Raw genomic sequence first — 25,065 nt, 5'->3', positions numbered from 1 at the left:
TCCTATGTTTTTTCACATCACATCAGAACCTTGGACAGTGAATGGCTGATGCTAGCTGTATTTTGTTTATTAAATCATGCCAGTCTTTATGAGCAATATCAGTCTAGATATGTCCAGTTCTACCATGAAACAAGTGGGGCTTCTTCATGACCATGTCAGTTGAATGAACACTGTGTTAATTAAGGACAATGTACTGTTTTATAGAATGACTCCTTTGATTAGCCATTTTCCCAAGAAGTGTTATGTGCAAAGTATAAAGTAATTGTTTACGTATTGATAGTAGATTATGTGACTTTGTCAGAGTGACACAGTACATAAGTAGTAGTTCCTCAGCCAACAAACATGTGATTTACATTCCATTTGGCCACTGATGTAGTCCTTCCTGACAACACCATAGCTCTGTCTCATATACATTATATTTATTTGTAGTGTGTTTAGAGTAAGCCTACCCTTTGGGCAGTCAGGTGATCTGTACAAGCTATATCCTTTGAATATACTATTAATTTATAGACTGTTAGAGGAGCCACATGCAAATTCAGTAATTATTTTAATGTAGGTACTTAACATAGTGTGTCAAATAAATTTTTGAAAGAACTGATTTAACAGAATTAATAAAGGTGAAGCTATACACATCAAATCTCCATTTGTATGGCCTGGGTGTGGTCTGTTAGGATAACCTTACCCATTCTCTGCATTATTATTAAAACATCTTGTTTGATCCCTGTAAACTAGTTGTGTTTTCTACAATCTCTCAGGTTGCACTGTATATACAGTATAATCTTCAGCATTTAAAAGCAAAAAAGTTTCAAGATAAATAATTTTTAACACATTAAAACATATGTAATATATGGAGGACAGTCCCAAAGCGAACATCTTATAAAGATACTGTAGATAGACAGGAAAAGACAGGAAGAGACAGAGAGAGATCTGCTCTAGCAGAGAATGATCCAGTTTGCATGTTACCAGTTTGGGAAGGCAACCTCAGTTAGGGGATTGCATGCCCTATGGTGTGTATTACCTAAGGAGTGTAATTGGCAGGGGTACTTGGTAGTGGGCACAGAAAAGGATGTGGTGGCCTGGTTAGAGGCATGCAGTGTTTCCCCATGCTATAGGGCAGGCAAACAACAGACTGCAGGGCTCCTGTCTCTTTACTTGAAATGCGAGATAAGCTACAGGCAGCAAAATGCCTCCTGGCCAACAGGGAAAAGAACATACTTCCCAAGTTGAGAGGAAAGGGAGTATGTTGACCTTTTAAGTCTGAAATCTCTGAATAATGGCAAGAGACCAGTCATGACTTCCAACCTGTTGGCTGCCAGCTCAAGGTCCCCAAATGAGAGTTGTGGGACAGTGTTACCCTTTAAGGCAAATATCCTAGAAGCCTAGAAGCTAACTGAGTGATGTATCCCTTTTAAGACTACTAAAGGGTCAGGAGGGCAAGGACACCACCTGTCCAAAAGGAAGGGTTATCTTGTAGCCCCTGCTCTTGACTCTGGAAGTAATTAGAGGGCTTTGCCAGAACTAAGGCGAAGTAGGGGGTATATGTTTTCATTAAACTAGAGGGTAAACTCACCCTACATTTAGTGGCCAGAAATGAGAGAGAGAGACAAAAAAGACAAACAGAAATGAAAAATAATAAGGAAAGTGCTTTGCTGGTCACAGAGAGTTAAGAAAGTGAAGCAATCAACCCCACAGCAGACACCAGACAGATTCAGTTTGGATTGAATAAATGTTTCATTATGAAAATAAACACGTATCCTTTAGTAATTCAATCACATGGAATTATTCTCAGCACAGAGAGATTGCAGAATGGCACTCTCCCATTTCAGTGGTTGCAGAGGGATTAGGGCTCCGGCCTACAGTACTTCATGTGAATTCCAACCTATGTAGAGCCCTTGTGTTGTTCCTGTGTTTGCATGAGTTTTTTTCTTGGAACTTTAGGTTTTATCACACAGCTAAATGCAGGCAAATTAAGTAAATTGATAACCTTAAATTTTCCTACAGTGTGGGTGTGTGCAGAAGTGTGCCATGAGCTGTCATACCATCCAGTGTTGCTTCTTGTGTCACACCAAGTGCTGCAGGGATAGGCACTGGATCCCTAAATCCCTGAAGTGAACAAGAGGGTTATAAAATAGATAGATAGGTAGAAGTTTATGAGACGTGAGCCATGCAGTAATTTACAAGACACAGGACTTGTGTCTGTGCCATACATAATATTTATTTGACAAAAGGAAACACAAATACAGCTGCCAATATCACATCATATACAAATAATTATACAATAATATTTTGTACAAGAAAAAAATGTCAATAAGCAAATTACAGATTCTTAAAAGTAAACAGGAAAAAGTAAATAGGAGGAGATGAGCAGGGAATGCAAATCACATAGAAAGATGATGTCTCTGTTCTAGAAACAGTTTAATTACATGACTAATTATTCTGATTAGAGGTAACCACACAGATTGTGAATGCATTTAATGGATTGTTCACCATCTCCGATGTAAGAAACCAGAATTATCAAACTGGCTCCTAGTTCTTTCACTCAATAAAGCCATTAATATCAATAAATTACTATACTATCTTATGTGGGATAATAGTTCAAGAACAATAGTGTTGCCCTCTGGATCAATTCAGGTTGTGATTGTGAGGTATTAGTAGTTAAAGTTAAACCTGCTAATCTGACTTGGATGATTAGTCCCCAGAGTGTCGTGAGTTTGTAGTCCAATGCATGTTGGTCTGAACTAAGACATTTACACTGAACAAAATATACATTATAGTTATGTGACCTCAGACATATTTATAGTTCATAAAGATATTTCTTATCTAACAAGTATTTTTTTTTGCTTTGAGTCAGAGTCAACAAATCATTTTATACTATATGTGAACATTTTCCATTCCTTATGAAGGAATAATGTCCTATTGTTTTCAGCTTTTACTGCTAGAAATCAACTGATTGAATATGATTGACTAAAACAAACAAGAGAGCATGAGAACATAACATGATTGACTGTCTAGTGAAAAGAAGAAGAAAACGGGATAAGGAAAGTAATTAAAACAAATATTGAACTATGTGAAGTCATATGTCTGAGATGGACAACAATAGGAGGCAAATGCAGATTATCCATTTTTTTCAGATGAATATATTTTTTATAATTACATTAGATTTGACTAACATTAGTCTATGGACCATTTCATTTTATCTAATCTAAACGTTTATCTCAGCTCTGCAGTTTTGTCCACCACATCTTGGCATTCTGTCTGAATTCTGTCTATAATATAGATCAACTCAAGTTAACTCATTTTACGTGTCATTTCATGAGTTTGTCTCTGCTCAGCCTTAGATTACTCCAGATCAGTACACCTTGTTATTATAAAGCTTGGTTATGATAACTTAGTAGCTGTTTTAAGAAAATGTTATGTTTTAATCAAAAGGTAAATTTAATTGAACAGGATGTACCCAAAAAAGTTTAGACACAACATGTTCAGTTGTTACTACAAGTTGTGTTATGATTTTTAACAATAATGTTTTTCATGACTTTTTATAGTGAATGTCCACATACCACAACAAAAAATGGTACTCCATCTAAATATGTTCCTTTTCAGCTACAATTTTTCCAAATTTAAGGGTTTGATTCTAAACCACTGACATATTTTTCTATAATGGTTCTTCTAATTTTATACTGGCTGCATCTGGACAATGAGCAGCTTGATTGAACAGTGAATTTTAAACAGCTCTCACTCATTCATTTCAATACAGAAAGCCACATCATACTTTTGTTTAATTGTATGATTTGGGTATTTTTTGCAGAGGTATATCAACAGGACTGAGTTTCTTCTATTGCAGTTATTGACATGGTTTGCATAATAATCATCTGAAATTATAAATAGCGAGTGAACTTTATGTGAAGCATAGAAACTTGTTAGACTAGAAGTTGGCATATATGCGTACACAACACCTCAGGAAACAGATGAACATTACCCTTCAGATTATATAAATTTATATCACCATACAAAAACATGTTTCAGTCCATTTTCTTTTATATTCTATTAGGAAGTGTTAGTGTAGTATCTCAGTGCTCGAAGGATGATATGCTTGCTTGACAGTCTCAGAGATGTCCACTGTGGCTAAGGTCCTTGATGTTTCAGAACATGAAATGCCCACCTGGGAGGAGTAACTACTGGCTCTAAGGGCAGGTTGGAGGGTTAATGTGGACTCCGAGGTGATAATAATGCTGGGAATTTGTTGAACAATATTCTTTATTGCAGCTCCTTCTGTGATATCACCTGTCTTTATTGAGAAAAATGAAGAGAGAGATTATTTCTCTTAATTTTAATTATGCAAATTCTATTGATTATATTTTAAGTATGTTCTTAAAACTGTTTTTCATTTACTGCATGCCACATATAAAATATGAGTAAATTGTATTTGGAAAATGTACAAAGATATGTACTATATATTAGGTTATCATTTTTAAGTGAACTTTGATCGACAGTGTGGCACCAAATACATAGCTGAAACTGTCTTGTGCCAAATGGTTCAGGGATAGGATATGGTCCACTGTGACCCCAAGTTAGATTAAGCAGATTTGAGAATGTTATATTAAATGAGGTAGATATAATTTAAATTATCAAAACAAGATAAAAGATAAACAGGATCATGGAGATAGCAGAGAGAATATAATATAAGAAGGTGACAGAATGAAGTGGCACTGAGAGTAACATGCAATTAGGTGAAGAAGAGACAAAGAGAGACTGAGGATGTGGTATTGCACCTCAAATTGGTTAACAACATTGATATAAAATTGTTCTACTAACTAATAAGTTACATAATTTGACATAGATTTCAAATTTGCAGCCCTGTAGACCACTGAAATAAGGGGGATAATTATGCTTGGCACTGGGCTACATTTAGCCTGTTATATTCTGAGTCGATGTATTGATATATGTTTATATATGCTTGTTGCATGTTACTCCAAAATTTTATTTTACTCTGTACATGTGACATTAAATCTGAACTAAACTGATTACTCTGCATTATAATATTTGTCAAATCAAAACCTTTGATTTTTGAAAGGGCTAGGACAATTAGGCACCTGCATGTGGACAGTAAGCTTACAATATCAATCAACACTTGGTGTTTCACACTTTCTGTGGTGTGGTGTTTGCAGCACAATAAGAAATTTTATTTTTTGAAATGCTAGAATGATAGAGTTCACCTGTGAGTGCTTTTTTTTATAATTGATGCTGAGTTATTGTTGTTGGGAAAATAAAGAGAAATGACTAAGGATAGTGTGTTTCAGTAAGTAAAAGCAATTAGTAACTTCCATCCATCCATCCATTATCCAACCCACTATATCCTAACTACAGGGTCACGGGGGTCTGCTGGAGCCAATCCCAGCCAACACAGGGCACAAGGCAGGAAACAAACCCCGGGCAGGGCACCAGCCCACCACAGAATTAGTAACTTACTGTTAATAAAATAGAATGATGATGCAGTTTTGCTTTTAGGCTTTGATACCAATAAAGAGTTGTGATTTGTAGTGATTTTAAATAAACTTTGAGTGATTTTTAATTTTCTTTATAACATTATCAAATCCTACTTTCAGAACTGTGTCTTGTAGTTTGGAGTATAAGAGTGCCATTGCTGTGGCATATGAAATGGGATAGGTCAGATGAATGCAGAGTGGAATGTGTGAGTGTTATAATATAAAATAATAATCAAGCTACCCCTGTCGCAGGTGCTTTTTGTAGGCTTCATGTGAACTGCCTGACATAGTAGGTGCAATATAAAATATGTTCTAAGGTAGAGAAGGATAAAATAAATAGGGAGAAAGAAAAATGCAGTACTTAGGAAAGTACTGGATGAAGATGAAATGAGTGACAAACAAGTATTGCAGTAGAAAAATAGGGAGAGAGAGAAAGTTAAACTGCTTCCTGTTATCTTCTCTACTACATCCAAATTTGAATTATACATTGAAAAATAGCAAAATAGGAATTAGAGCAAGAATGATAGATAAGATGAAAAGTTGTAAATACCTGACAAAGAGGTAAAAAGATAGTGAAGAATGCGTGGGGTTGTGCCAAGTGAGAAAAAGGCGTTATATTGCGCCCGACCCGGCACAGACTGACACAGAGGCACGTTTCAAATCAAAAGCCTTTTTATTTTTTCTCTTCAGCCGAGGGGCACGCCTTCCCCGTGTCCCACAGGCCCAACACAGTCCCAAAGAACTTTACCACAAAACCAATCCTTCCTCTTGCACCACCACTCCTCCCAAGCAACCTCGTACTCTTCCTCCCGATTCTGGCCTTGCGTGGTGGATGCTGGTCCTTTTTATAGCCCACCCGGAAGTGCTCCAGGTGCTTGATCACCTGTGGCTAATTGCACTTCCAGGCGGGGCTGTAGAGGTGTCCAAAAAGGCTCCGGGCTCCATGCAGCACCACCTGGAGGCTACCCCAGATCCCCACAGGGTTGTGGAGAACTCCATTTCCCATGGAGCCCTGCGGGAAACTGAGGCACCAACGTCACCCTGGGAAGGTGCCACCAAGCATCCTGGGGGAGGTACTGAGGAGCCCATGGCTGCTCCCCCGGAACATATGCAGCAGGGGCATCCCGGTTGGGCATGGGATCTGGCCGCCCATTACACAAGTAATTAAGTAACATCATTGTAAGGTTATCTTCAGCCTTTCAGTGACACCATACTCCTGCTGCATGATCATTTTTAGACAATATCTTGACACATGATCATTGCTGTACAATACATTCTCTTATATCTCAGTCTCAAATCCCTTCTAGCCCAATCACCTTCCAACTATCAGCCTCATAATCACTAAACCACTGCATGATTCACATTTTTGTTAGAACATTAGAATAATGTAGACAAGATCAGGCCATTCAGCCCAACAAAGCTCACCAGTCCTATCCACTTAATTCTTCTACAATAACATCAAGTCTGTTTTGAAAGTCACTAAAGTCTTACTGTCTACCACACTACTTGGTATCTTATTCCATGTGTCTACGGTTCTCTGTGTAAAGAAAAACTTCCTGTTTGCATGAAATTTACCCTTAACAAGTTGACAACTGTGTCCTCATGTTCTTGAGGAACTCATTTTAAAATAACAGTCTCGATCCACTGTACTAATTTCCTTCATAATTTTAAACACTTCAATCATGTCTGCTCTTTATCTTCTTTTGATTAAACTGAAAAGGCTCAGCTCTTTTATTCTTCCTTCATAATTTATCCCCTGCAGACCTGGAATCAGCCTAGTTGCTCTTCTTTGGACTTTTTCCAGAGCTATTATGCCCATTTTGTAGCCTGGAGACCAAAACTGTACATAATACTCCAGTTGAGCCATAACCAGTGCATTATAAAGCTTGAGCATATCCTCCTTTGACTTGCACTTTTCACATCTTGCTATATAACTTAACATTCTGTTAGCCTTCTTAATGGCTTCTGAACACTGTCTGGAAGTTGATAGTGTCAAGACCACTCTGACCCTAAATCATAAGGTGTACTTTTGATTTTCAGACCTCCCATATTTAAAACTAACGTGTTTACTTCCTACAGGTAATACTTTACATTTACTTACATTAAATTTAATCTGCCACAAATCTCCCCAGGGCTATATGCTGTCCAAGTTTCTCTGTAAAGATTCAATGAATTCAAAATTATATGCCACCTAGTTTGGTATCATCTGCAAACTTAACCAGTTTGTTACTTTTATTTCAATCCAAATCTTTTATATATACTGTATTTAAAATAGCAGCAGCCCATAGCATTGACCCCTGTGGAGCACCACTGATAACATTGCCCAATGTTGATATAGGGTTCCTCAAACCATAACCTTCTGCTTCCTGTGTCTGAGTCAATTTTGCACCCATGTACAAACACCCTTAACTCCCACTTATTTTAGTTTCGTACCCAACCTCTTATGTGGCACCTTATCAAATGATTTCTGAAAGTCAATATAAATAATATCACATGCTCCACTTTGATCATATCGTTTTATTGCTTATTCATAGAATTCTATCCATCCATTTTACAACCCGCTGAATCCGAATAGGGTCACGGGGGTCTGCTGGAGCCAATCCCAGCCAACACAGGGCACAAGGCAGGAACCAATCCTGGGCAGGGTGCCAACCCACCGCAGGACACACACAAACACACCCACACACCAAGCACACACTAGGGCCAATTTAGAATCGCCAATCCACCTAACCTGCATGTCTTTGGATTGTGGGAGGAAACTGGAGCGCCCGGAGGAAACCCACGCAGACACGGGGAGAACATGCAAACTCCACGCAGGGAGGACCGGGAAGCGAACCCGGGTCTCCTAACTGCGAGGCAGCAGCGCTACCACTGCGCCACCGTGCCGCCCTTCATAGAATTCTAGCATGTTGGTAAAACATGACCTCCCTGTTCTGAACCCATGCTGACTGTTTAGTAAAACTCTGTTCTTGCCATGTTTTGGTCAATCTTTCCCTTAATAATTCCTTCCATTAATTTACATGTGATGCACGTTAAGCTTACTGGCCTATAGTTGCTTGAATCTGCCTGGTCACCCTTTTTATATAACATGATAATATTTACCATTTCCAATCCTTCAGAATTTCCCTAGTGTGCAGTTACTTCCTTTGGTATAGTAGGTCCACTCAGAAAAAACTGGCAGCTTTTAATAAATAAATAATGAACTCGCTCATGCTGGGGAGTGGAGCAGGAGCAAGTGGCCTGCTTTGAAGACGTCCCCATCTCTAGGTTGGTGCGAGGCGGTCAACCGTCCATGCATTGCACTGCCTTGCCGGCACGTGTGGGCACTCTGATTGCTTTATTATCAGCCTGGGGAGGCAATCAGGTGATCATACCTGCAACAGCTCCCCAACATATAAATGCGGAGTACACGTTAAGAAGGGAAAGAAAGAAACAGTCGGGTAGAGTGGAGGTTAAAGGATGAGAGAAGCAGTCAGGATAGGGGAGAAACAACCTGGTGAACAGAATGGAAGCAAGTGGACCGGAGTAGAGCTCCAAGGAGGGGCGAGTGGCCATCACTCAGGAGGGGGCTGTGGTTCGCTAAAAAAGATGTGCATTATTGACTGCATTGGGCAGTCTAAAAATAAACTGCTAAAATAAGGTCTCTTTCTCTAATGCTTTACAGATGAAGTCAGATGTTCTCACTGAGGTGGGGCTCATTATCTAATTAAAGAGGACTTGCATTTAAATTCTGTTTGACATAAACAGCAACCCCACCTCCTTTTCTGTTCTGTCTATCTTTCTAAAAATGTGTATCCCTCTATGTTATACTCATCCCCATATTTTTTATTTAGCCAGGTTTCTGTTATTGCTATAATGTCATAATTATGCTGAGCCATATACAACTCCAAATCACTTGTTTTATTTTTAATATTTCTAGCATTGAGGCCAGCTATTTTTAATGTGTTACTCATTTTACTTTTGCATGTAAACATTGGATTAGAATTTACAGTACTATCCATTTTTACATTTACACAATTATTGGTTCCTTTATGTACAGTTCTAAACCTGGCCTATCCTAAACTCCCTGCCCCCCTTACCCTAGTTTAAACAATCCTTGACTAACCTACTTATACGCCTCGCCAATAAAGTATTGCCCCTCCAGTACAGATGTAACCCATCACAGTTGAACAGGTCCCGTCTGTTCCAAAAAATGCCCCAATGCCCCATCAACCTATACCCTTCTACCCTACACCAGATATGAGCCATGTTAAGCCTCCTGATCTTCACAATCTTACTTGGACTGGCTCATAGGACAGGCAGAACTTTGGAGAAGACTACCTTATCAGTTGCTCCTCAGCCTGGCACCTAACTCTTTAAATTTAGATTGCAAAACTGTCAGACTGCCCTTATCTATGTCATTTGTTCCAACATGGACAGCAACTACTGGATCTGCCCCTACTCAGGCCAAGAGTACTGGCTACTGGTGTGGAGACTGGGTATGAACTTTTGGCCCCCCCTCCATGCAGTGCCCATTGCGTTTTATCCAGTATCAATCCCTCTCTGCAGTTCCTTTCCATTTTGTTTCCATTGCTATTTCTAATGATAATCTTTAGAACCATTTATGAAAATGTAGAATTCATTTGGTTCTTCTCTTTATTTGGAATCTGCCCCGACTTGAGAACACCTAAAAAAAAGTGGCTTAGTAATAGGCAAGGTTCAACATGACTGGGGACCTTGGTTATTTAAAAAATGATTATTGCATGTAGGCGAATGTCCTCGAAGTGGAAAATATGGAAGTCCTGTGGAGCATAAAGAATGCAGCAAGTATAACAAGGAAAGGGCAAACAAAAACTCAAAAGTAGCACAAGAGTATTTCCCTCCATATCATCTGTGGGTAAATACACTCACCTAAAGGATTATTAGGAACACCATACTAATACGGTGTTTGACCCCCTTTCGCCTTCAGAACTGCCTTAATTCTACGTGGCATTGATTCAACAAGGTGCTGAAAGCATTCTTTAGAAATGTTGGCCCATATTGATAGGATAAAATCTTGCAGTTGATGGAGATTTGTGGGATGCACATCCAGGGCACAAAGCTCTCGTTGCACCACATCCCAAAGATGCTCTATTGGGTTGAGATCTGGTGACTGTGGGGGCCATTTTAGTACAGTGAACTCCTTGTCATGTTCAAGAAACCAATTTGAAATGATTCGAGCTTTGTGACATGGTGCATTATCCTGCTGGAAGTAGCCATCAGAGGATGGGTACATGGTGGTCATGAAGGAATGGACATGGTCAGAAACAATGCTCAGGTAGCCCGTGGCATTTAAACGATGCCCAATTGACACTAAGGGGCCTAAAGTGTGCCAAGAAAACATCCCCCACACCATTACACCACCACCACCAGCCTGCACAGTGGTAACAAGGCATGATGGATCCATGTTCTCATTCTGTTTACGCCAAATTCTGACTCTACCATTTGAATGTCTCAACAGAAATCGAGACTCATCAGACCAGGCAACATTTTTCCAGTCTTCAACTGTCCAATTTTGGTGAGCACGTGCAAATTGTAGCCTCTTTTTCCTATTTGTAGTGGAGGTGAGTGGTACCCGGTGGGGTCTTCTGCTGTTGTAGCCCATCGGCCTCAAGGTTGTGCATGTTGTGGCTTCACAAATGCTTTGCTTCATACCTCGGTTGTAACGAGTGGTTATTTCAGTCAAAGTTGCTCTTCTATCAGCTTGAATCAGTCGGCCCATTCTCCTCTGACCTCTAGCATCAACAAGGCATTTTCGACCACAGGACTGCCGCATACTGGATGTTTTTCCCTTTTCACACCATTTTTTGTAAACCCTAGAAATGGTTGCACGTGAAAATCCCAGTAACTGAGCAGATTGTGAAATACTCAGACCGGCCCGTCTGGCACCAACAACCATGCCACGCTCAAAATTGCTTAACTCACATTTCTTTCCCATTCTGACATTCAGTTTGGAGTTCAGAAGATTGGCTTGACCAGGACCACACCCCTAAATGCATTGAAGCAACTGCCATGTGATTGGTTGATTAGATAATTCCATTAATGAGAAATTGAACAGGTGTTCCTAATAATCCTTTAGGTGAGTGTATATAAATATTGCAAATATTCATCATCCAACATGGATGCAACCAGGGTAAAATTAATATTTTCCTTAGAGTTCTTAATTGTAATGAACAGAAGATTAAGATTCAGGTAATTAGCCTAATTCTCCTTCTGTTGTTGGTGGAAAAATTGAAAAGTGTCTACAGTTTCACACCTATGAAGTGGGTCTAGTCATTACAAAATTCAAGAAAACTTTAGCTTAATGGCTGCCTTTACTGGCTGGTCAATTAATCTGTCAAGAATTTTGCCAGATTTCATTTTTTGTATTAATTAAAGTATAAACTGTACCATTCACTTTCATATCTAAAGAACAATATCTGACCCTTATAACTGAGAATCTCATACATTTCATCACTGGACAACATTTCATTTAAAATAACACACAAGTGACATTTTCTGATTAATCAGTATGTGTCTGTAACTCCATCAGGTTATCTGGCTGTAAATATGTGAATAATTCATGAGATGACCTGTGCAAGTCTTCAAAATACCTATAATGTTATAACAGCCACCACACATCTCCAAGTCATCCAGGAGGTTTTATCCTTGAACTTTAATTGAAGTGCTAGGTCTTATCAGTGCAAATACTTTTATTTTGAATACAGTAAGTGATAGATTAGGCTGTCAAGTGCATAATGGGATAATATGAGACAAAATATTCATGCACTCAAAATGATGCCTTTTACTTGTGTTCTTAGAACTACTCAAGATAAGGTTTCTTTTTATCTGTGGCATTTGTTTTCTTGCCTCAATATACTGTACATTTCATTGGACACACAATTACATGAATTCTTTATGACAACACAGTGTTTTTCTCGCCATCCTGTTTTTTATTAGAGTGATATGTAGATGTTTCTAGGACTTCTCCACTACTTACAGATAGAGCCATTTCCTGTAGTTGTTATACTTACAGCAGATGGGTAGCTCTGTTCTGGCTGACTAATTTCTACCATGAAAATATCATCAGTATCAAAAGAGGTCTATGAGAGAGAGAAAGAGAAAGAAATAAAGAAGAGGGAGAAAGAGTGAGAAACTGACAGAATACAGTCATTATAACAGTTCTTCTAAACTTGTAAACATCACAAGGTTTGCTGTGCGGCTATCACATGGATATAGATAGACCTCTTGTCTATATGTCTTTATTTGCCTTGAGTATCAAATGTGTGAGTCTCTTGTCTGAAGCAATTAGCACAATCACATTTTTTCCCTTCCATCTGCCTGTTGTTATGCTATTAGGTAATTGTCTGTTTTTGTGAGCTTCTTTTCTGTATCTTTTAGCACCGTCTTTCTGTTTTTATACCCTGTAATTTTAATTATCTGACAGTTTATATTGATATATTATCTGATGTTAATTACTTTTGTAGTCTTAATTTTGATCTTATTAGGCACTAAGCTGTGTACATTTTTATGGATTTCCTTATATCATCTTATTTCTCCAAGTCTGCGTGATCCATCCCCTCTTCTAAAGTACCCTTTTGGACTTCCAAGTTTAATATACATTTTTTTTATACTTTTGTTGATTTTATTGATTTGTAGATTAATCTTATTGTTTATACAGGTGGAACGGACTCAATTTTTCATTTGATCTGCTTTTATACCTCATCTATTTGTGGGTTTCCTACCTACGTCCATTATACTGTATATATATATATATATATATATATATATATATATATATATATATATATATATATATATATATATATATATATATATATATATATATATATATATGAATGAAACAACTCAGATGCAGTTGAAGTGCAGACTTTCAGGTTTAATTCAGTGGGTTGAACAAAAAGATTGCATAAACATGTGAGGCAACTAAAGCATTTTTTTAACACAATCCCTTCATTTCAGGGGCTCAAAAGTAATTGGACAATTGACTCAAAGGCTATTTCATGGACAGGTGTGGGTAAGTCCGTTGTTATGTCATTATCAATTAAGCAGATAAAAGGCCTGAAGTTTATTTGAGGTGTTGTGCTTGCATGTGGAAGATTTTGCTGTGAACAGACAACATGCGGTCAAAGGAGCTCTCCATGGAGGTGAAAGAAGCCATCCTTAAGCTGCGAAAACAGAAAAAACCCATCTGAGAAATTGCTACAATATTCTACATCCTGGTGAAGAGAAACCCCTTCACAACAGCCAACCAAGTGAACAACACTCTCCAGGCGGTAGGCGTATCGATATCCAAGTCTACCATAAAGAGAAGACTGCATGACAGTAAATACAGAGGGCGCACTGCAAGGTGCAAGCCATTCATAAGCCTCAAGAATAGAAAGGCTAGATTGGACTTTGCTAAAGAACATCTAAAAAAGCCAGCACAGTTCTGGAAAAACATTCTTTGGACAGATGAAACCAGGATCAATCTCTACCAGAATGATGGCAAGAAAAAAGTATGGAGAAGGTGTGGAACAGCTTATTATCCAAAGCGTACCACATCATCTGTAAAACACGGTGGAGGCAGTGTGATGGCTTGGGCGTGCATGGCTGCCAGTGGCACTGGGACACTAGTGTTTATTGATGATATGACACAGGACAGAAGCAGCCGAATGAATTCTGAGGTGTTTAGAGACGTACTGTCTGCTCAAATCCAGCTAAATGCAGTCAAATTGATTGGGCGGCGTTTCATGATACAGATGTACAATGACCCAAAACATACAGCCAAAGCAACCCAGGAGTTTATTAAAGCAAAGAAGTGGAAAATTCTTGAATGGCCAAGTCAGTCACCTGAGTATGCATTTCACTTGTTTAGGACTAAACTTTGGACAGAAAGGCCCACAAACAAACAGCAACTGAAAGCCGCTGTATCACCAGTATCTGGTGATGTCCATGAGTTCAAGACTTCAGGCTGTCATTGCCAGCAAAGGGTTTTCAGCCAAGTATTAGAAATGAACATTTTATTTCCAGTTATTTAATTTGTCCAATTACTTTTGAACCCCTGAAATAAAGGGATTGTGTTAAAAAATGCTTTAGTTGCCTCACATTTTTATGCAATCTTTTTGTTCAATCCACTGAATTAAAGCTGAAAGTCTGCACTTCAACTGCATCTGAGTTGTTTCATTTAAAATTCATTGTGGTAATGTACAGAACTAAAATTAGAAAAAAGTTGTCTTTGTCCAAATATTTATGGACCTAGCTGTATATATATCCTAGGTGATGGAATGCACCAGGGGCAGCACCAGTATAGGACCCAGGTGAGCACACCCACTTTCCTCATTGACCCACCTTATTGCTTAGTTTTGCAATTTGTTTTTTCTGCATATGGAAATTACCCTCTACTGCAGGGGTCCTCAACGTCGGTCCTGGGGACCCCCTGTCGCTGCAGGTTTTTGTTCCAACCAGCTTCTGTTTTTAATTGAACTCCTGGGCTAATTAAGTAAACTGATATTTCCCAAGTTCTGTGTTTAAGGAGGGCGGCACGGTGGCGCAGTGCTAGTGGATTGGTTCCTGCCTTGTGCCCTGTGTTGGCTGGGATTGGCTCCAGCAGACCCCCGTGACCCTGTGTTCGGATTCAGCGGGTTGGACAATGGATGGATGGATGGATGGATGTGTTTAAGGAACAATATATTAATTAGAAAACTAAGTTTGCTAAAAAAATATATATATTAAAATGTACCAAGCAGTTACATAGGAATAATGTATTTTTATTCTTTTTAACAGTATTTTCATTTTGATTTTCATTCTACTTTTCTAGGTGTTCTAATTGTTTAATTAATCCATTATTTACTAATTAGTGGGTCTGACTCTAAAGTAGCTGCAGCCTTTGATTATTCAGTGTTGTTTGCCTGGGTGTCTGCTCTGCTCATTTTAAGTTGTCATTATTAAGATACAATGAAGAGGGACAAACTCTACAGAGAAAGGGCAAAGTATAATGAAATCAACAAAAGAGAGTTAAGCAGAAATATTGATAAATGTCTTATAAATGTAAAAATCATGCAGCTGTGCTTTTCTGGATGTCAAATAAAAGAAAAAAATACCAGCTAATTAAATGAGATCAGTGCTATCAGGTGTTGTCACTGATTAGGAATCTGGTTGGAACAAAAACCTGCAGCCACAGGGGGTCCCCAGGACCGACATTGAGAACCCCTGATCTACTGGGTACATTCATTTTAATACATATCTCTCTTGATTAAAATATCAGTTGATTATAAACACAGCAAAATCACTAGTGTTAACTTTATCACTAGAAATGTGTGTTTAAAAGTATTTAAAAAGCACATTTAATGTTGGTGATTATACAGTGTTTTTCTGCATAACAATGTTTAGAAAATAGAATTCATTTAAAATGTTGTCAATCACCGCCACTAAATGCTTGTGACATTACAGGAGGCTATTAACTAGTAGTCTTGCTGAAGCAAAGTGTATAATATATATACTGTACATCTAGAGACAACCATGAACACTTAGATGTGTTACTGAGTGTTACATTTCTAAACCAATCCAATACCTCATGCAGGGGGAGCTCAAAGAAGAGACTTTGATTTTGAACTGCAAAGACCACAGGTGATCTTGTCAACTGGTCTGACACACAGCAAGCCTCTATTTACAATGAACCATCTAGAGTCAAAAAGACTCCTAAAAACCCTATTAGACATGTAAGTGTGTGTTGTGTGTCCAGAGAGAACATTGCACATTTTAATTTTAAAATAAACATACCTTGATGTATTTGAAAAATCTTGTTGTAACATCAGATTGTATATTGGCATTCAACAGCATCAATGGATGATTGGTAAATGTGAACGATACATCATCAGAGGTGTTGTGTGTACTCTCTGTTGTTCAGTATTACAATAGTGTAGGAATTGATGTAAGCTTGAAAGAATTGGCTGCTATATTCATCAAAATATGAACTCCAAAATATGCATTTTAAATAAATGGTGTATCACACCCCACCCTGATAATGAAGAGCCACAGGAGATGCAGATTTCAGTACTCAAAACACCCAAATCAACAAATCTGCCTAACAACATCAGTAGATGCACAGATGAGGCTACACAACATCCATCTTGTGATTGCACGTCTTAATGAATAACTAAAGAAATTTAACATTACTATTAAATTGGAAATACAAACATGCCATTTCATAATATTTTAACAAACATGCCATGACAAATTTTAACACATTGTATATCCATAGATCACAATGCTTATCTAAACTCTATTTGTTGTTGTTATGTCATATAATGATGTAATAGTTAACATAACAGAAAGACATTGTAGCAGACATAAGCACTTCTCAAACTTGTGGAGTCCAGTAGCTGCAGTGGTCTATGAGTGTGTGTGTGTCTCTTTGTCTGTCAATAAGTATATGTTCAAAATTCAGAATGTTGCCCTTCTGGCAAGTTTTTTTTTTACCACAGCAGTGCACCATTATTGAAACCTTTACATCTTAAGGGCTGAATTTGTAAATGAATATTTTAAACAATGTAGCAAATTTCTCTCTAATTAATGTAAACTTTTTTGGAAATTCTTCATATATGTCATCATAGTTTTTTCATTCCATGTGATGTAAAAGTCAGTTTCTTTACAAATGAGACTGCTCTTTTGTAGGCATAATTTTTCAATTTCATTAGCTTTAGTTCTTACAAATGTACAGTCACAAATTTACACTTATCCAAATTCAGGCCCAGGTTATTTCCATTTTCAAAGTTAAGTCATTTTCTACTTTGACAACTGAATGTGGGTGCAAAGATCAACAAGCTGAAATGTTTCTGAATCAAAGAAAGGGAAATGAGTGAGTGGTGCTGTTGAAGTTGCAGCTCAGCTACCTGGAATGACAGGTGAATGTGTTATAAAATGGCTGAATTGGTTGGCTTTCCTAACACTGCCTTTGTGATACTTCCGTAATTTGCATGTGTGACCACATACAAACTCTAGTGATGAACTGAAGCACTTTAAGTTTGCATGGGCAGTGTGTGTGAGACAAGTGCTGTATCACAGAAAATGACCAGTTGAGTAGAAAATATATTCACCTCTCACTTAGTTTATAGTCTTGAACAATTTTATTAATTTATTGATGTGTAAACTTTAATGTTATAAACTATACATACATAAACAATTTTAATTTGGTAATGGTATGAATGAGCATACCAAAAGGTAAAATACTATCACAGAATAGCCTTTTGTGTGAACAAGGCCAATAAACACTAGCTCCCTGGGACTTTGCAAATTCAATTTCAATTGGCAAACAATGGGGTCAAGGTGTACTTTTAAAAGATATTATTGTTTCATGTGACATGTTAGTTTTAAAAATGAATCTTAACTGCAGAAATAGCAGTCCAGTTTTGAATAGAAGACTGTTTGCAATGATTTTTCAAGACCCTCAGATCCTGGTATAAGTTTATAAATTATTTTTTCTAGATAATGATGCTAATTATTTACACTTAAGACTATATTGTTAATTCCTTAATTTAATTCATATTATATAGCACCCAATCTCCCAAAGACAGGCACAGTGCAGTAGCCGGATGCCAATTCACACTCACATTTTCCGGCTGGCACAGCCCTGTTCTTACAGTGGCCGTTACCTTCTCGAAAATTCCAGAATCGTGACTCTTCAGTTTGGTTTTGGGTTTCACCTCAGTTAGTTCAGCTGTATCCCTGCTAATTTCACAAGAGACCTGACGACTAGCAGGACGAGAATTAATGCTGGAAAAATCTGCTTCCGTATCTGTCCAGCCCTGCAAGGAAAAAAATGTAAAGAAAATGTTTTTTTTTTATCAATATAATATATTTAATTAAATTAGTAGCAGTAATCTGCACACTGTAAATTTGAAACCAAAATGAACCATGGACTGTGAACTGTGCAGTTTAAAATAATATCACACACAATTTACTTTTAAATTTCATTCATATTTAATGAATGCTGTCAATAAAATCTTAGTTATTAATCATCATAAACAGACATTTATGTAAAAGAGTACTCCAACCAAAATTATATTTTTTTAAACTAAATATTGAATACTCAAATTCAATGGAGTTGATGGGTGACCAACACTATACAATATCAAGTGATATGAAAAATGTCCACTGACTTAATTGAGCATTATGTAACAACATAGAGTAAAACTGCTATTTGTTTATTATGCTTAAAAAGCAGAGTCTTCAAGAGGCAAAAATTCAAAATGGTGCAAATAAAACAAAGAGGGGCGGCACGGTGGCGCAGTGGTAGCGCTGCTGCCTCGCAGTTAGGAGACCCGGGTTCACTGGTTCATGGAGTTTGCATGTTCTCCCCGTGTCTGCGTGGGTTTCCTCCGGGCACTCCGGTTTCCTCCCACAATCCAAAGACATGCAGGTTAGGTGGATTGGAGATTCTGCATTGGCCATAGTGTGTGCTTGGTGTGTGGGTGTGTTTGTGTGTGTCCTGCGGTGGGTTGGCACCCTGCTCAGGATTGGTTCCTGCCTTGTGCCCTGTGTTGGCTGGGATTGGCTCCAGCAGACCCCCATGACCCTGTATTCGGATTCAGCGGGTTAGGAAATGGATGGATGGATGGATAAAACAAAGAGATCCTCATATTTAATAGAAAACAAGCCATTAGAAGTGACACTCATCTAGATGGAAATAGACTTTAAAAACAATTTACAAATATGAAGGTAAGTAAATAATTGTAATAATTATCTGCACTATTATAATAATTTTGTTTGAGTTGGTTATACATTTTAACCATGCATATGTAGAAACTTGATTAGTCAGCTTATCATGATGTTTTCTAGGATTAAACATGGTTGGTCCACACTCCATTTTCACCAAAGAAGACCAGCAAGCAGTGATCCACTTTTTTTGGGCTGAAGGTATACCAATATACCATATCCCCATCAGTTGATCAGAACCTGGAACGGACTTGCTCAGTATTTTCGTCAGTAGTGGATGTGGACATCTTAGGCAAGTGGACATATTTAACATCTTAACTAATTTGTAAATACTTTGCCTTGTTAAAACACTATCTCCATGTTATGCAGAAGATCATCTGTGGAATTCAGCCCATGGAACACCTTCAGCCCATAAAAAGAGTATCACTGCTTGCTGCTCTTCTTTGGTGCAAACAGAGAGCAGAGTGGCCATATTTACTCCTAGGAAACAACAAAATAAACTAACTGATAAAGGTCAAATCTTTACAAATGTGACCACAGGCATACCATGTTTCCACATGTGCAGATGGAAGGATCTACAGCCAAATAAATTATCACATAAGCAAGGATAAATGTTGATTTACTATTGTGTATTCACAGGCAATTGTACAAAATCTAAAGGTGCCTCCTCCACCCATGAGAGTGTCAGATTCAGAAAAGTATTGGGGTCAGAGACATCAAAGCAGATCAAATAGACACAGAGGCTTGGCACAAATAGATGCAAAATGTGTGGACAAGAGACAGAAAAATACAGGAAATGCATATAGCAGTAACTAGTTTAGAGAGCTTCAGACAATGGAGTATATGTAGACTCACACATAACATTAAAGACTCTACTGTTACAATTAAAGAATACATCACTGAGATGTCAAGGTGTCAAAAAGGTAAAAAATGTCGGAGGTACATACAGACTCACTGTCTGAGGCAGAAGAAAGGCGACTTTTGCGTCCCCTGTGGTGTGCTGAACTGAAGCTGGATGTTTGACTGGTAACAGTTGAACGACGAGTTGATGCAAAGCTGCTGGCAAATTGAGAGTCTTTGCGGGACACCCTTAGCAGAAACCCTAGGCATGGGAAATACTTAGCGATTGCCATCCTGACAACACAAATGAGAAGTTTCATAAATTGAAATAAATAATTCGGTTGAACACAGGCAATAACAATTTTCTGGCATTATAAAGGCATTTTTATTACTAGAAAATAGGCATCTGCTTTTTAGGGTCTTATCAGGTTATTATCAGCTGTACAGAGGATCAGCATTGCATACTGTAGGATTTTCATCAGATTCAGTGTAACTTTTGTTACACAACCATGAATAAAATAGTGACAGCTATAATTTTCTATTACATTTTAAAGCATATAGCTTTTACACACCTACATTCAAAAACAGGGCTTCTTTTAGAGCATTCATTTTAATTCTTCTTCATACCAGAAGGTCCTTTGTTCTAAAAAAAGATCTTCTATCACCAATATGCTAAAATTTGACCTTTCTTGGTTCCTTTCTTTGTCATTTGTCCACTTGTCCCAACAAATCTCTGAATGGTGTTTATATTCTGGCATAAGTGGTTATTTCATACACAGTACAATAAGTAACAGCAAGAAGGGTGAGAATGTCTGGGAACTCAATGCAAGGCAAGGCCAACATTAGGCAGCCTAGTATGATGCTGTTACAAACGTCCACATTTACTCTGTGTGCATGAAAACAAAATAGAATTAAATAGTGAAAAGACAAAGGTGATTATGTCCCATTTTAATATGTTTCAATAATCAAGTAAGAAATTTTGGAAAAAGTTAATGGGGAACATTAAGAAAGGTGGCCTAGTGGCACAGTGGTAGCAGCACTGAGGCTTGCAACAAAGAGACTGTGGTTTAAATTGCTTCCTGTGTGCAGTCGACATGTTTTCCTTGTGTCTATGTGATTTTCCTCTTTGTGTTTCCATTTCCCCCACTGCCCAAAGACATGTTGGTTAGGTGGATTGGTAATGCTAAATTGGCCATAATGTACAATATGTGTCTATGTTCATCCTGTGATGGGCTAGTGCCCTGTCCAGGGATTGTTCCTGTCTTGTCTCTGATGCTTACTAGGATAGGCTCCACCTTCCTCATCACCTTGCTCTGGTTAGGAAAGTTTAGAAAATGGATGGATGGATAGAATATTATAAATAACAGGGCAGTGTTTGACTTTGTTTTGTGAATAAGACTCTTTGCATACCAGAATTCCCTGTCAGTTACTTTATTGTAAACTTTGACTGCTCCATTTTCTCAGTTTGATTGAGGAACTGCTGCAGCACAGAAGACATCGGAAATACAAAAAAAAAAACTGGGCTTAGGTTAATTATTTAAAATATATTTTAAATTGTACTCTACTAAATATGGTTTCTGTTTAAACTGGAGTGAGTGAGCTGCAGCAATCTAATCTAATAGCAAAGTGACTTTGACTGCTAATGGCTACAATTTTAGACTATGAACTAAAAACTTTAAGGATGTTTAATATACAGTACAGTACCTGTATTTGGGATGTGTTATTGCATAGATAATGGGATTGTGGATGGCTGAAGCCTTTGCTATCACTGCAGGCACAGAATTCATGTAAGGTGTCAACAAGTCAGAATATCTGAAACACATGCATACAAAATCATCAATCATAAATCTGAAAAACAAAAAAAAAAGATATTTAGTAAAGAGTAGACTATACAAGTATAATGGGTATCAGACTGGCCACTTAGACCCAAGAATTCAAAATCTACATTAATTCTAAGTGAACTACCATACAAAGAACATTCTGAACATTATTTATTATATATTAAAGTTAATTTTGGTATTTTTCAACTCTACGTTATTTCTTCACTGTCTTGTTTACAGTATGTGTTAATTTGTCACATGAAATTGCATAAAAAGTGAAGCATATGTAATAAATTTATGTTGGGACCCCAATACCCAATAGTTCCATTATAAAACCCAAAAGCAAACTAGTTATTTTTTTAAATTTACAAAATATGTTTCACATATTTTAGAATGTAATTTTATGTAGCAAAATATTGTATATATACCATGATTGGTATTTTTCAATTGAAATTTGTTTCTTCACAAGCTTATTCTTTAATTGCATTTTCGACTATGATTTTCTTTGTCTAAAAAATGTAAATAAAAATTCCATGTACTTGCATGAAATGGAATAGGCCATGGTTCACCCGCTCTGCCCTGAGAATTTTCTATTAAAGACATCTTCAATATTACTCTACAGCAAATGGACTATTTACGCTAATGTGTGCTAGCAGGCTACTTGTAATTGGGCAAGAGGTAAATATTTTGCTTACATGAGTATATTGACACAGAACATTTCTCTGTATTGTAGTTTATGTTATCTTCTGGAATGTTTATAGTATATCGCTATTATATTTATGTCACATTTGGAGTTTGTTGATGGTTTCATACTGTTGAATACAAATAGACACATGCGTACTGTTGACAGATACTTCTGTAGCTTCCTGTGCATGTTGTTGAGAAGAGAGAACATAAGAAATTTCACTAACAAGAGGAGACATTCAGTCCATCAAGCTTGTTTGTTTAGTTTATAGCTAAGCTATCCCAATATCTCATCCAGGTGGTTCTTAATTTTGTCAAGGTGTCTGCTTCAGCTACATCGCTTGGTAGTTTGTTCCATATTCCCACAACTTTTTGTGTAAAGAAGTGCTTTCTTGCTTTAACCCTAAATACACTTCACCTCAATTTCCACTGGTGTTCTTGAGTATGTCATTTACCATTAAGTTGAAAGAATTCTGTTGGACCTACTTTATCAATGCCTTTGAAAATTTTGAAAACCTGGATTAGACCCCTAAGCAATCACCTGTACTCGAGACTAAACAGGTCAACATCTTTAAGGCTGTCAGAATGCAACATGTCCTTAAGTTTTGGGATTCACTTAGTTGCTCTCTTCTGTACAGCTTAAAGTGCTGCTATGTCCTTCCTGTACAATGGCAACCAGAACTGCACACAGTACCAGATGCGGTCTCACTAGTACATTATATAGTCTGAGAATAATGTTCCTTCCTTTAATATTCAAAAGTTTTTATAATATAACCTAATATTTTATTTTACTTTTTAATAATTTCTGCACATTGCTTAGATCAGTGTTTCCCAAACTCGGTCCTGGGGAACCCCTGTGGCTGCAGGTTTTTGTTCCAACCAGATTCCTAATCAGTGACAACACCAGATAACACTGATCTCATTTAATTTGCTGATATTTTAATTCTTTTATTCAACATTCAGAAAAGCACAGCAGCATGATTTTTACATTTATAAGACATTTATCAATATTTCTGCTTTTGCTCTAGATTTAAATGCTTAACTCTCTTTTGTTGATTTCATTATATTTTGCCCTTTCTATGTGCAGTTTTTCCCCTTCGTTGTATCTTATTAATGACAATTTAAAATAAGCAGATCAGGCACCCAGGCAAACAACACTGAATAATCAAAGGCTGCAACTACTTTAGCGTCAGACCCATTAATTAGTAAATAATGGATTAATTAAACAATTAGAACACCTAGAAAAGCAGGATGAAAATCAAGATGAAAATACTATTAAAAAGAAACAAAATACATTATTCCTATATAACTGCTTGTTATATTTTAATATTTTTTTTAGCAGACTTAGTTTTCTAATTTCTATATTGTTTTCTAAACTCAGAACTTGGGAAATAACACATCACTTAATTAGCCCAGGAGTCCAATTACAAACAGAAGCTGGTTGGAACAAAAACCTGTAGCCACAGAGGTTCCCCAGGACCGAGTTTGGGAAACACTGGCTTAGATGATGAAATGCTGCATCAGCATAAATCCCTAGATCATTTTCAGAGGTCACTTTCTTTATCTTCATCTTGTATTTATAATTGACATTCCTTTTTAAATGACATTGACATGGCATAGGCCTTTTCAGAGAGTACAAAAGTCCCAAAAAACCGAAGATTTCCCGGTAAAAGAAAATATAGGACCTTTATAAAAAAAATATTTATTATCCAAAATTTCTCTGTAACACCGTGAAGTTCCGAAGAGCACAAAGGCAAAAAGGAGTTGCCTATATGGCCATACAAGGTAAATTAGGTCCCAATACAATATTCAAATAGAGTGATCAAACAGAGCAAGAAAGCTAAAATGCAGAAAATCACAATCTTAAAAAAGCACAGAAAACACAAGGGAAACTCACCACACAACTAGTATATTCAAAATGAACCCACCAGGAAATGTAGTATATCCTTGCTTTTATAGGGCTGAGGACAGTTCCTTGGCAGTGATGATCAGGTGGTTCTGCCTCTTGGCGAACCACTCACAAAACACATGAAACATAACAAAAGGTATGTAGCTACAAAGAAACTAAGTAAATAACAATATTGCAGGAACAAAAGAATCAAAATTGAACAAAACAGGCCTTAGACACGAATATGAATCATACCTAGGGCAGGAACCATGGCTGACACATAACATTTTTGCCTATGTGTAGCACTTTTCTAAATTAAAAAGAATTTTCCAAGTGGTCACCCAGTTCTTTCTGTATTGTTTTTTCTGCCTCCTCAGTGTCTGCCATTTTTGGTATTATCTGCAAATTTCAGGAGTATACTATGTCATTAATATAAATCAGAAAATGTCACAGACAGATCCCTGAGGGACTCCACTGATGACCTTATTCTCTTCTTATCTCTACACTCTGTCTCCTGCTGATTAACCAACTTGAGATTCAGTTTTGTTGGTTACCTCTGATATGGACAGCTAATAGATTTAAAATTAATGTTAGGTGTGGGACACTATCAAAGGCTTTTTGAATGTCCAAGAACTAT

At 37.4% G+C, this 25,065-nt stretch overlaps 1 protein-coding gene across 6 annotated transcripts in view; it reads right to left on the bottom strand.

Moving 5' to 3' along the window:
• Window positions 1-2,170: 2,170 nt before the first annotated feature.
• The window catches only part of opn4a (opsin 4a (melanopsin)), a 147,385-nt gene continuing 124,490 nt past the window's right edge, over window positions 2,171-25,065 (bottom strand). The window contains exons 7-11 of one of the 6 annotated variants that reach the window (XM_039768401.1): window positions 21,741-21,884; window positions 20,144-20,330; window positions 18,092-18,286; window positions 12,515-12,583; window positions 2,171-4,285 (exon numbers count right to left, since the gene is read on the bottom strand). In XM_039768401.1, the coding sequence (XP_039624335.1) occupies window positions 4,055-4,285; window positions 12,515-12,583; window positions 18,092-18,286; window positions 20,144-20,330; window positions 21,741-21,884 (826 nt within the window). In that variant the 3' untranslated portion in view covers window positions 2,171-4,054. The remainder of the gene's footprint in view (window positions 4,286-12,514; window positions 12,584-18,091; window positions 18,287-20,143; window positions 20,331-21,740; window positions 21,885-25,065) is intronic. The other 5 variants (XM_039768418.1, XM_039768409.1, XM_039768443.1 and 2 more) reach the window with 5 other exon arrangements.

Source organism: Polypterus senegalus, chromosome 1, assembly GCF_016835505.1.
Source record: "Polypterus senegalus isolate Bchr_013 chromosome 1, ASM1683550v1, whole genome shotgun sequence".
Classification (NCBI taxonomy): domain Eukaryota; kingdom Metazoa; phylum Chordata; class Cladistia; order Polypteriformes; family Polypteridae; genus Polypterus; species Polypterus senegalus.
The sequence above is the reverse complement of the archived record's forward strand: the minus strand, read 5'-3'. Positions and strand labels throughout refer to the sequence as shown.